Source organism: Anabrus simplex, chromosome 1 (assembly GCF_040414725.1).
Source record: "Anabrus simplex isolate iqAnaSimp1 chromosome 1, ASM4041472v1, whole genome shotgun sequence".
Lineage (NCBI taxonomy): Eukaryota > Metazoa > Arthropoda > Insecta > Orthoptera > Tettigoniidae > Anabrus > Anabrus simplex.
Window position 1 is genome coordinate 484,855,924 of NC_090265.1, and position 13,469 is coordinate 484,869,392.

Genomic DNA, 13,469 nt, shown 5'->3' on the forward strand with positions numbered 1-13,469 from the left:
ACGAAAGCACCCAAAATGAATGTGAAATCCGTTCATTTCTTAATCTTTCATTGTAATTTGGTCTCCGGTATACTGTTCGTAGTCAGTTTCTGGAAATCTCGTACCGCGCAAATTAGGCCTACGTCGACTTTTAAAGGTTATGTTGAACTCGAAAACATGGTTTCGAATATAAGTATCGATTCTTAAAAGTTCTCGAATGCATTATATTCAATTCTGCGCGTCACAAATCCAATCAAATTGGAAAGATAAAAGAAATATCAAAACTTCTGAAGTTACGGTTATTCGTGACCTTGAGGTCATCTGGAAAGCGCGCTCGCTGCACATGTCAGTGCGAGTTTGAAATTATACCAACCATTTAAAATGTAACGTGCGCAAATAAAACGACTGCGGTTTTTGGTATTTTAACACGAAAACGTAAAATTCCCAGTCTTACATTAGGACCTAAACAGTAATAGGCAATTCCAAGACCTCCCATGGCTTTCTTTTTTTTAAATTACATTTAGGTGCAACATGTGTTTTGGTCTCGCTAACATAATCATGTACGATAATATCAAAAATACTGAATTTGTGTTAAGAAGCAGTTTCGATTCCTGCCTGAAAGCCCAGTTACTCTGCAGTGCCCTGAGCAAAGTGCCAAAAACCTCTTCGGCAGTACGATCGAAAAAAGTAAAAATATAAACATCTAACCCTGGACGTAATATGGACGTTTTATAAGTGCGAACATTTGACGAAACTCGTTCCGTCTTCAAGCAGAGCTGTCGAAATGCGCCGTGTCTCCTTGCAATTGTTGTCGCCACTCTCTGCTTTATGATTTTCCGAGATTCTCTAAACAATACCACCCGAATGCGATGCTAAGATGGTCCCTTATGCAAGTTCACCGCCGATCGCTTTTCCAATACCGGTACAGTACTTGCTTTAATTATCGCAGTGACGGGGCGTTAACGCCAAGATCCATAAATATGCCTTATCCGTCCTTTTGTGAGATACAGTTTATTAAAAAAACGATTGATCAAGGATTTAGCGTTTATGGGACTGGAATTTCTGGACGGTTGATCCGGGAAATCGTTTCTTCGAGGAACGGATAATGCGGGACTGTTACAACGTGATTTAATTACGATGCTCGCGGGACCACGTAATTTGAACGCATATTCCGGGAAAATGTATTTTCCGGGAACGGATAATCGAGGTTCCACTGTATCTTGTTCTCACGATGCTTTTCAACCAGAACTGTGCAGCATGGATTGCATCAGTTGTGACACAATTCTTTACAAATCCAGTTTGGTTTTTGGAAAGCATGAAGATCTCACGAATCCTTTTATCAAGAACACATTTAAAAATCTTCATCGCATGACTCAAACATTGGATTGGGCAGAAATAAGCACATTCAGCTAGTTTCCCCTTCTTTTGAGACAAGTACCGTGATGACCTTTTGCTAATTGATCAATGTTTGACCCTCTTTAAGGATCTGCTCAAAGAGTTGTGCTAACCATTCTGCCACATCCTACTGCTGAGAGTACCAGAGCTCTGCTGGAAGATCATCTGGGTCAGTAGCTTCCTATGGCTTCAATTCTTTCAAAGCAGCCTTGACCTCTGATATCGATGACTCTGACAGGTCCTTCCACAATATTGCAGCGACTGGGATTGGTGGATGAGGAAATTCCTCAGTTGAGATCTTCTCAAAGTAGCTCCACCAGTAGTCTCTTGCCTTCTTCTAATCAACCAGTAAATTTCCTGTTTCACTGTTGATACTATACAAGCGCTGTCGCAGGTTATCCACATTCCTTATTTTACCCATTTTTGTGTTTTGTAGACAAGTACAGAGGAACTTAATTTCTATTGCCTGAAGAGGACTCTTTGTTTATACGGTAAGTGTTGCTTCCAGACCATACGACAATATACTATCTGCGTCTGATGAAAAGTTGCGCCAGCTTGTAGGTATGGTAGGAGTAACAGATACTGCGCTCTTAACTACAAACATCAGTCATGACAGACAATGTGAGCTCTCTGAATCAATGCATATTCATTATCAAACTGTTCATTACGCAGTACATATAGTAAATGTTTAACTAAGGCACAATTCACTATAACTTTGAACTTCACAACAGCATCTCAGTTTGCAAGAGTAATCGTGGACGGTACAGACGTTTATTGTCAGGCCTTGAGACTCGATGTAGCCGCATGCGCAGCAGCCAAGCTCACCCCTCGCATCTTCTACCCCCATCCATGAGACTTCTTGTTAGACGACCATAGTAGGTACCAGATATATTTTGTACAGGCTAAATCTTGGAAATTAATGGAAATGTTTCATCCCACAGTATTTGACAAATAGCGTGACTGAATGTGGAAGCTTTCTGTATTCTGTTGCTAATCTCTTGATGTATGGTATTGTCTGAGGACAGAACACTACCTACAGTAAGTAGTGGAAGTTGCCTACAACACCAATCTCCGCATCTCCAATTCTTAGATGAACAGTTGGAAAGTTTCTACTCGTCACCAAGTCAACTGTCTTGGTTTTGCTGTTTTTAAAACCTAAGGTTATAAAAGCTTCATGCCAAAGATCTAGTCTAACTTGTACTTCTGCTTCTGTCTCACCCCATACCATTACATCATCAGCAAAAACCATGGCATTAATTGTTAGATCATTCAGTTTAACTGCTTTTAAAGCTTCATCCATTATGATTATGAAGAGGAGTGGTAAAGACAACTTCCTTGCTGGACTCCACTCTTCGTTTTGAAACAACCTGACCTTCCATCTTGGACCTTGACACAACTCTTGGTTTCATCATATAATCGTTGTACTTGTGCTATGATGTCATTGGGTACTTTCTTATGTCTCAAACATTCCCATATATGCCCGTGTCATATGCTTTCTTCATGCCCAGAAAAGACAGTTATAAGTGTTTTACCATTCTCCCAATACTTCCCATAGGGCATTCTGGTGGCAAAAATGAGGTCTACAGTTCATCTATGAGGTCTAAATCCATGCTGTTCCTCCTCCAGTGTAGGTTCAACATATTTTCTAATCCTGCTCTCAAGGATGGATTCGTAGATTTTGAGGCCATGTGACAGAGTTACACCTCTGTAGTTGGTACATTTTCTTCCTATCACCTTTTTTTCAACAATGGTATGATGACTCACTGGGTATAAAATTCTCTTTCCAAATTTTGTTCAGTAGGCCTGGTCTGTACATCCACTGTTGTTAAACCTCTCAGAGTGCTTTGATCATCTCAACACTAAATTTATCTGCTCCAGCTGACTTCTTGTTTTTTTAGTTTAGATATTGCTGTCTCGACCTAGAACTATGTCAAACTATTGGTATGTACTGCCAAAATCATAAGTTTTATCATCTAAGGGACTCCCTAACGATGTTATTGGCTTTACATTCAACTAACTAATTTTATGGTTGTTGGAGATGCCAGAAATGGTAAGGTCTGCACAATGTGGACAACGTAATTAGCTATACTGAACAACAAAATATGTACAAGGAGAAAGAAAAAGTTTTCTTTTTACCTGAGATTGCTTAGCTTTCCCAAACCAGGAGGCAACTGATCCAAATTATTTTGTGATATATCTAAACATGTTAAGGCACGTAGTTTAACTATTTGGTCAGGAATAAATTTCATCTGCAACAAACAAAGTAGATTAATCATAAATATAACATGTAATAAATGTAATCCTATCAACCGTTTCCAGGAGGGAGGCTGAAAGTATAAAATACTTCTCTAATCATGCAAGTCATCTTTCAAAAGACACAGAATAAGTAGTATTCCCTCCCCCACTAATGCTTCAGTGTATTCTAACTAATACTAGCCTCTGTCCACCTTGAGAATGATGAGACATTTAAAAAAATGCATCACTTCTTTTTGTACTGGGGACAGTGTGCCAGCGTCTTACCTGGATTTGAGGGCTGGTTCACGGTTCACTTCATCATAACAATTCTAGCTTTACTCTAGATGGGATGGATATAGAAAGGGTAGAGGAATTTTGCTACTTAGGAAGCATGGTAAGCCAGGATGGAGGTGCTTTTAGAGATGTGGTGAGTTGTATAAAGCCAAAGGAGCTTTTGCACAGTTACAACCAATATGGAGCTCCCCTCACATTCGTATAAAAACGAAGCTAAGGATATTACTCAAATGTTAATCTGTGTTACTCTATGGAAGTGAGACCTGGAAAGTGACCAAAGACACAAGGTTACAAACTTTTACAAATCGGTGTTTGAGGTACATTATGAGACTATGGTGGCCAAAGACCATCTCAAACAAAGACCTTTGGGAGGTCACAAGTCAAAGTCCCATACAGGAACAGATAATGAGAAGAAAATGGAGATGGATCGGGCACACCCTGAGAAGACCACAAGGAAGTATCATAATGAAAAAACTCAGCACTGAGGTAACAAACAGTCAACTGGTTCAGCACTTAAAAGGTTAAAATACTACTAGAACATTACAACGCCGGCCCCGTGGTGTAGGGGTACCGTGCCTGCCTCTTACCCGGAGACCCCGGGTTTGATTTCTGGCCGGGTCAGGGATTTTTACCTGCACCTGAGGGATTATTAGAGGTTCACTCAGCCTACGTGATTAGAATTGAGGTGCTATCTGACAGTGAGATAGCAGCCCCGGTCTACAAAGCCAAGAATAGAACTATCCCTGATTTCCCTTTACAAACATTTGAAAATATGAGATCCCTTCTCAACAGAATATTAACAATATCAGTTAACTGAATATCATCTCATACTTAAATCAACTTGAATTAACTCCATGTTCACTGAAATGCTTGAAGTCAAATAAATAATTCCAATGCATTAAAAAATAAACCTTCAACGTCGTCATGTGAAATTCTAAAACATAGACACCATGAACAACAAGATACTATGAAATAAATGTCCTGAACATAAACATGAAATGCAACGAATACGTTGCTACAATAATAATTTACCTACAATTATTACTTCAATAAATTTGCATCTAAAAACACTAATTTTACTGAGTCAATACTATTAAAAGTCTTGAAATGATCTTCAAATGACATAGGCATTAAAGTTCATCAGATGATTAAGAAGAAATAATATTACTCAAATGAAACTACTGTCGCAAAAAAAAGTACAGACACCTGAGTTTATACGTTAATAAAAAGTTTAACCTTTATCCCGCACAGAAACAAGCTACACCAAAATTTAGCTTATTTTATTCTATGTTTAAGTATGTGTAGTATAAATTAAAAATTAAAATTTTAACACAGGTTGAACACAACACGAGCCAGTATATTTTTCATTTCCAAAGGAGCGCTCACTTTGAAAATTCATAACTTTAAAAGTATGCCTTAAAGAAACTTATTTTTGATCTAAATACCAAGTTTTTATTTCATCTGATATTTATGAAAATAATTGTTGTAAATTTTGTGAAACAACATTTTCTCATTACTGCCGTGAACAATTTGGCTTGTTATGAAGCTCATGAGAATCTCAGGCTATAATTAAAACTGTTTTAGCCTGCATGCAATTGTTGATTTTATATTAATTTATATTTGACTGGGTGGTTGTGTGAGAAGAAAGCAGTCTACTGGCCGGCAAGAATAATGCACTTGGCCCTGGAATCCCTAGCGACGTTGCCGGTTTGAACATACTGGGCATTCCCTGTTGTACAATAAGTGGATGTTTGTTGTTTCATCAGTTCTTTAAAATTTTTATCAGACTATTGCTCGATATATCAACAATAGAATTTATGTAGTAAATTTGTATTTCACGGTAAGTTCCGGCTTATGAGAAGGACTTCTTCGTTTCATTAGTGATTAATGAATTATATGGAAACTTAGTTTCCTTACAAGTAGGGAAGAAGTCATTATTTATCCAAAATTTTAGTAAGAGGGTACAGATTATGCTGTCGCTAACAACTCCGGTCGGCTGAGTGCACAGAACACAGTAGCATTCGCTCCACAGCAATATCTCGTCGCGCCGCAAATTCAATGCGTAAAGGTCGAAAACTATGTTTTCTTTAATTTTTTGGTTTTTGGATATAAGGGTCCTGGGTTCATTTACTGGCCAAGTCAATGAAATTTATCTTCACTTAGGGCTAGGTGATAAGGCTTATTCGAAGTGTATCCTCGCTTCAAAGTATCAGTAGTAATGGTGGGATGCATTAAACTTTTGAAATGTCTTGTATTTAAAGTTCCGAGTGATGGGGGTGGGCAAATACCACTTTTCGTCATCTAGCATGTTATCCCCTTATTCCACTTTCTCACCCCAACAAAACAACATATTTATTGTGAAGTAGTAATGATTTAAAGCTGATATAGAGCAGTGACAAAGTTCAGTTGGCACGGCAAATACTGTAGGCCAACTAAGCAACACTGCTCTCTTCTCTCAAAACCACTCAGTAAAATATAAATCAATATAAAATCAACAACTGCATGCAGGTAAAAAGCAAATTTAATTTTAGCCTGACATTTTCATGAGCTTCATAACAAGACGAATTGTTTACGGCTATGATCATCCTGTAATGAGAAGACGATGTTTCACAAAATTTACAACACCTTTTTTCACAAATATCAGATGAAATAAAAACTTGGTATACAGATAAAAAATAAGTTGCTTTAAGACATATTAAAAATTGGTAACGATCAGATCAATACTTTTAGAGTTAGGAATTTTCGAAGTGAGCGCTCCGCTGGAAATGGAGAAAATACCGGCACATTTTCTTTTGTTCAATCTGTGTTAAAATTTTAACTGGGTACGATAAAAATTTCTACTACACATAATTAAACATAGAATAAAATCAGCTAAATTTTGGTGTAGCTTGATAGAGCAGTGACAGAGTTCAGTTGGCGCGGCAAATACTGTAGGCCAACTGGGCAACACCGCTCGGCCAATACACTGCTTTCTTCTCTCAAAACAAAGGATAAACTTTTTATTGATGATATAGATGTTGATTCTCACAGGGAATGTCTAAACTTGGGTGTCTATACTTTTTTCCACCATAGTAGGAATACCTCTAAATGCTATCCAAGTACAATATTTTGGATGTCAAATGGAAGTTAGGTTTATATCAGGCATGTAATTAGTATTCAATATCGATAAATTATGTTACGAACATATACTACTTTATTTTTGATAATTTTTACTGGCACGTACAAGAAATGAAATGGCGTATGACTTTTAGTGCTGGGAGTGTCCGAGGACATGTTCAGCTCGCCAGGTGCAGGTCTTTTGATTTGACTCCCGTAGGCGACCTGCGTGTCGTGATGAGGATGAAATGATGATGAAGACACATACACCCAGTCCCCGTGCCAGCAAAATTAACCAATGATGGTTAAAATTCCCGAACCTGCCAGGAATCGAACCCGGGACCTCTGTGACCAAAGGCCAGTATGCTAAATTTAGTCATGGAGCCAGACGGCACATAAAAGAACTCCCGCAGGACAAAATTTCGGCACCTCAATGTCTCAAAAAACCGAAAAAATTAGTTAGTGGGATGTAAAGCAAATATTATTATTATTATTATTATTATTATTATTATTATTATTATTATTATTATTATTATTATTATTATTATTATTATTATTTTATGTGTTTCTTTCATATTCCAATGTTTGCCTTGCAAAGATTCATATTTAACCTCCTTTAAATAAACTATATACTTGTTTCACCTAACAATCTTACAATTCATAAACTTTCATATAACAATGTATAAAATCTATATATATAAAATAGGAGTTTTGTCTGTACAGAATTTAAAAAGGATTGTATTCATGTATCAGTCATTTCCACAATAACAAGGAAATGCACTTTTTACTTTTCCGTAATTTCTGTCAGTCTGTCTGTATGTATGTATGTATGTACACGCATCACGAGAAAACGACTGAAGAGAATATAATGGAAATCGGTACGCAAAGTCGGGTAATAAGTCGCTACAATCTAGGCTATAAATAGTTTTATTCACGCTGACTGAAATGGTAGTTTAGGGGAAGGCCTAAATTTTAATTCCCATATATTTATGTTATTAGTGGTCATATCTTAATGAAAATCGGTATACAATGTTGGGAAATAAGTCGCTATAATCTGGGCCATAGGGAATTTTACTCACGCTGAGTGAAATGGTAGTATAGGGGAAGGCCTAAAATTTAATTCTCAAATACAATATTTGATATTGAAGGTCGTATCTTAACGAAACTCGCAAGGGGAAGTCGAGGAATAAGTCGCTACAATCTAGGCCATAAATAATTCTATTCACGCTGAGAAAAATGGTAGTTTAGGGGAAGGCCTACAATGAAATTCTCTAATATTAATGTTATGTCTTATCTTAACCAAAATCGGTATACAAAGTCGGGGAATAAGTCGCTATAATCTAGGTCATAAATACCTTTATTGATGCTGAACGAAATGGTAGTTTAGGGGTAGGCCCAAAATTTAATTCCCAAATAACTGTTATTAGTGGTCGTATCGATAAATACTACATAACTAAAGTTATTTAGTATTATATTTCCGATCATTTTGTCTTATACATTGATACCATACCAGCTATGATTAGAGATATTCATGAATTTGTATTTTTGTTACTAAGTCCTTATCAGCGTCCAGGTACGAAAAAATGGGTAGACAGGATTTAATGAAAATCGGTAGGTATGTAAAGTCGGAGAATAAGGAACTACAGTCTACGCTATAAATAATTTTATAAGACGCCCTAAGATCACAGAATCGAAAGAAAACTAAATGTGAAGGCCTACAATATAGAAAGCTCATAAAACTGATCAACAATAACATTACATTGACCATTGTTTGTTGTGGTGTGCTTTATCTTCTGTTGCCACTCATCTCCTATAGAAAGGATTTGCTGCGTACCGAGTATTTTTTTTAAATTTGCCTTACGTCGCACCGACACACTTAGGTCTTATGGAGACGATGGGATAGGAAAGGGCTATGAGTGTGAAGGAAGCGGCCTTGGCCTTAATTAAGCTATACCCGCAGCATTTGCCTGGTGTGAAAATGGAAATCCACGGAATAACATCTTCAAGGCTGCCGACAGCATGGATCGAATCCACTATCTCCCGGATGGAAGCTCACAGTTGCGCGCCCTTAACCACACGGCCAACTCGCCCAGTTGTACGAGCGTAACAGTCTGCTTAAATATTGGCGGGAAGTAGCTGGGGAGTTGGGTAACTTTATTCTCTAGCAGGCCATTCCTCTGGTTCATAAATTTTCCGACTGTACTGGTACGTAACAGACTGCTTTATCATAGCATTCGAGCTATTCAATCCCTACTCTGAGGCACTGACTGGAATGAACGGTGTGCACATTTAACAGAATGAAGGCAGAGGAGTGTTTACGGCTGTCTGCGGCCTGGGCATTTCAGCTCTGGAACTTTGGACTGTTAGATCGGCACCGTAGTACTGTTCGTTAAAAGTGATAAAAAGTGCAGTTTTTCATTTCATCGAGTATTTTATATAATAACATTGCTTTTAATAGCTACATTCCTACTGACGTTTTTGTAATGACCTATATTGACTTCAGTTAGGAAAACCACCAAGTCAGTCTTTCTGAGAATCCCGTAGCGAAGCACGAGTACATCAACTAGTCAGTTATAAAATCGCTTCTAATCACTTGTATTCACATTAACTCTTTGCTATAAAATAAACATAAAATATCATTCCATTCTAGTCATCTCGTATAACAGGTCATGACAAATGTTTTTAAATCTACAGGGCACCAGGAAATGTTCTCCACAGTGCCTACATGCTGCTGCGCGAGGTGGCATCAGGAGTTAAGTTGGCAGCACGGCTGCTGCTGCTGCTGCTTGTATAAAAAAAAAAAAAATTCCAACAAACAGTAAACTTTGTATTCACCACAGCAATTCATAACAGATGCTGGAAGTGTTGTCCTTGTGTTCGAAGACAGACTTCAACACGTCTACACATATTGTCAAAGACTTTCACTAAAATTTCATCTGTTTATGGACTGCACATAATTAATGATATTCACTTTATGTTCATCAATCTTTTTTCGTCTGTTAAAAGCGTAGGCCTGCCTGTTCTCGGTTCATCGTAAATTAAGCAGGCCACACAAAATTTACTTATCAAATCCCTAATGGTATCCCAGTTTGGACACTTTGAATTAGGAAACACCGCCTGAAATTTTAGTTTTACATTTTCTGTAAACAGATTACGCTCGCGAAAAATGTATTCCATAAAAAAAAGCTCTCTCTTCAGTAGTAAACATTACCGCTTGGATCCTGTTGCACTATTCCAATAATCTATCTGAACGCTCACTTAATGCAATACACACTGACGATTTCGATAGCCCACAGCTCCCACGCGTGGTCTTCCACGTACTGCTATCCTGTTGACCTTGGCCTGTCGGCGAGAGAGCGTGACAGATATGACACCAGTCTGCCAACTAAATTGCTGATGCTCCCTTGTGCAGCAGCAATAGGCACTGCGGAGAACATTTCCTGGCGCCCATTAGAAGCCAGCACTCTAACCTAGGAGCCAGGTAATTTTTCCAGTATTCGCGTTGTTAAAATGCTGGTGCTTAGCCTTCTGAAAAATAAAATATGGTAGTAATATCAATAGACCCTAGCTATTGTGATTTTATTGTTTTATACACAACAACACAATGCCCTAAAATGTAAAGACAGCAGGACACTGAACTAAAGACATGCCAACCTGTATACAAATTTATAAAACTTGCCAAATGTTGCATATTTACTGTTCTAAGAAACTTGTAAATTATAACATATAAATAGCAAAGTAAATATTGTTGTCAACTACACCAAACTGTAGAATTCCTTTGTATATATTAGTCTGACATGTTAAAGTATTAATAACATAAAGCTAAAATAAAAAATAAAAAAATACAAGGAACAACCCATACTTTACAAGACACCCTTTCTGCCATTTTGTGTCCATGCACATGCCTAGGAGCTTCGTATGCTGTCAACATATGGAAATAAATTCTGCGAGAGTTAGTTCTATTTCACTTTACAGTAACAGCACTGTTAAAATAATCAGTTTAATAGCAAAAGAGATTTTATTTTGATAGTAAAGGAACATCGCAGTATATCATTTGTGTCATTTACATGAGAAGTATATTTGAGTTATTTCTATGTCGATAATACTTTCTTTATGAGATGTTTTATCGATACCCAAATGTTCTTACTTAACATTAATTTTTCTTCTATTATATAATGCAGCCTTGATTATTATTTAAAATGGTAATAACATTAATATCAAAGCAAAAATAGCCAATACGTACCCAAAATCCCCGCCAACACCTAACCTCATTCTCTTGTTCAACCGAGCTCGATAAATTGTGTGAAGTGTCCAGGGATTGTCTATTATTACATGTGCTTTGCAACAGTTCAGCGACAGCAAACCGGGAATTAAACATATAAAGGGGGAGATTATACTCGGCTCGAAAAAGAAGCGCCAAGGAAATAATTTCAGGTGCCATGGCGACGTGGCGTCTGGGATTTGTCGTGCCCTGTCGAATAATATATCTAAGTTACCATCGTCGAATGTTACTTTCTTAGTTGGAATCTATTTAACCTGAAAACCAATACTGAAATCCTTAAGAACATTATACTTAACATCTTCTTAATTCCGCACTCTAACCTGATCATTATGAACGTTGATAGCTAAAATCTCATAGACCTATATCATTAACCAATTCTCAAAAGAATGTCTACGCACAGATGTTGAATGTGTTATATAATTAAGATACCATTACAATGTCACATGAAACTTTTCAGGGATACTGTACTCATCATTGCTGATTTAATCTGTTAAAGGTTATAAATTTCATTCTGGTTGGTCCGTATTGAACTGAGATTAACTTACATATTATTTAATCAGGTAAAATTTTTCCACCTATTCAATACAGTAAGCTTTTTTCAATGCAGTTTTCACATTGCAAAGTTCAGTACAAGTTTCGACCCTACTCGGGGTCATCATCAGCCATAAATATTCAATTACACAATTTAGTCAAAATATCCTAAAACAATACATTTTAGTTAAAATAAACAATATTACATTATCCAGTTTAAAAGTTAATGGTGAAAAAATACAAAGATAATAAAATAATTATAAACTAATATGCTCATGTAAAATGGCTACATCTGGAACCAAGTACTATGGCTCTAAAGGTATATCCCTCATGAAAAAATGAAAATCCACAGCCTGTTTCCAGTCATTTGACCGGGTCAGGAATGGAATGAATGAAGCCCCCTTCTAGCAGCGAGGATGGGAATTTTGCCAGCTGCCGAGCCCTGTCGCACGTATATCTCTCATGTGAGTTCTAAAAGTATTGTTTTTGCGTAGCACTGAAAAAAATGAGCACAATTGTGATGAAAGTTCATAAAATAAATGCTTCAGATTATGCTTATAAACATATTCCTGAAGTACTAATAGTCTAAAAGCGAGTCTTCCTGGTAGATTCTACTAATAGTATGGCCTATGTTTTGACGCTGTTGAATTATACACTATTTCAAAATGTTGGCATATATATGTCATTGGAGTAAAATTTGACACTTTGGTACTGAAAGTTTTTCATTAGAGTTCTAATAGTAAAATGGCCTTGAAGTGAGGAGAATAATTCATGTGCTTAATGTAAAGGAATAAAACCATATCACTGAATAAACTTCCAGTAGAATTCTGAGATACTGAATGGAAGCACTGCACGTGGTGGTTGAATAATTGTTTGTGAGAAGATTGAAGTCTCAGTTCATTGCGGAGCAATTGGACCTAATAAACAATGAGAAAAAGCCAAAGTTAGCGCAAAGAATTAAAGAAGAAAGGGAGAGGATAGAAAAAAAAGTAAAAGTTACTCCGACATGGGCTGATATACATAAGCATTGTTGAAGTTGAACCATCAGACTTTTAGTGTTACATAGCCCGCTTGTATCACCGGTGTTCTCTGACTATGGAGTCAGACAGTTTACATATACTAGTTGAACCACAGCAAGAGATAACAAAAACATTGAAACAAAAAGACCTCCAGCTCAAGGTTGTTTTAGCGATCGCCATCTTACAGTTTCAACTTTCATCATGTTTCTTAGGAAAAGCTTTTTAACTAACATTTCATTTTGTGTGTCCAATGTTTTTAATTCATTATATATGTCTTACTGAGAATGACCCAATGCCGAGTCAAAATATGTCTATGTCTGTGTAAAGTTTTGTCTTAATTGGACGTAAAATACTATAGTATTGACTAGGAGAATATCAAAATAATTTTGTACAATTTTGTAAGAAAATAATGAAAACTTTGAGGTAAAGAAAGCTATTATCAGAAATACTTATGTCTTAAGTCTGAAACTTTTTTAGGTACTCAGGGGAAAAATTCACAATCACTTTAGTTTTAGTTTCATAAAAATATCACAAAAGTGACCTAAGATATTAATTTTCCAAATAAATGCAAAAAGGTGACATCACAAGACGTAGTGGGCCTTGAGATTTAAAAGGCCAATCATGAATGGGTGAAGATT

At 36.8% G+C, this 13,469-nt stretch overlaps 1 protein-coding gene across 2 annotated transcripts in view; it reads right to left on the reverse strand.

Annotated features, from left to right (window-relative positions):
* Window positions 1-13,469, reverse strand: part of Lrr47 (Leucine-rich repeat 47) — a 112,771-nt gene that overhangs the window by 31,186 nt on the left and 68,116 nt on the right. For both annotated transcript variants that reach the window (XM_067144713.2, XM_067144714.2), the window contains exon 4: window positions 3,511-3,623. In XM_067144713.2, the coding sequence (XP_067000814.1) occupies window positions 3,511-3,623 (113 nt within the window). The remainder of the gene's footprint in view (window positions 1-3,510; window positions 3,624-13,469) is intronic.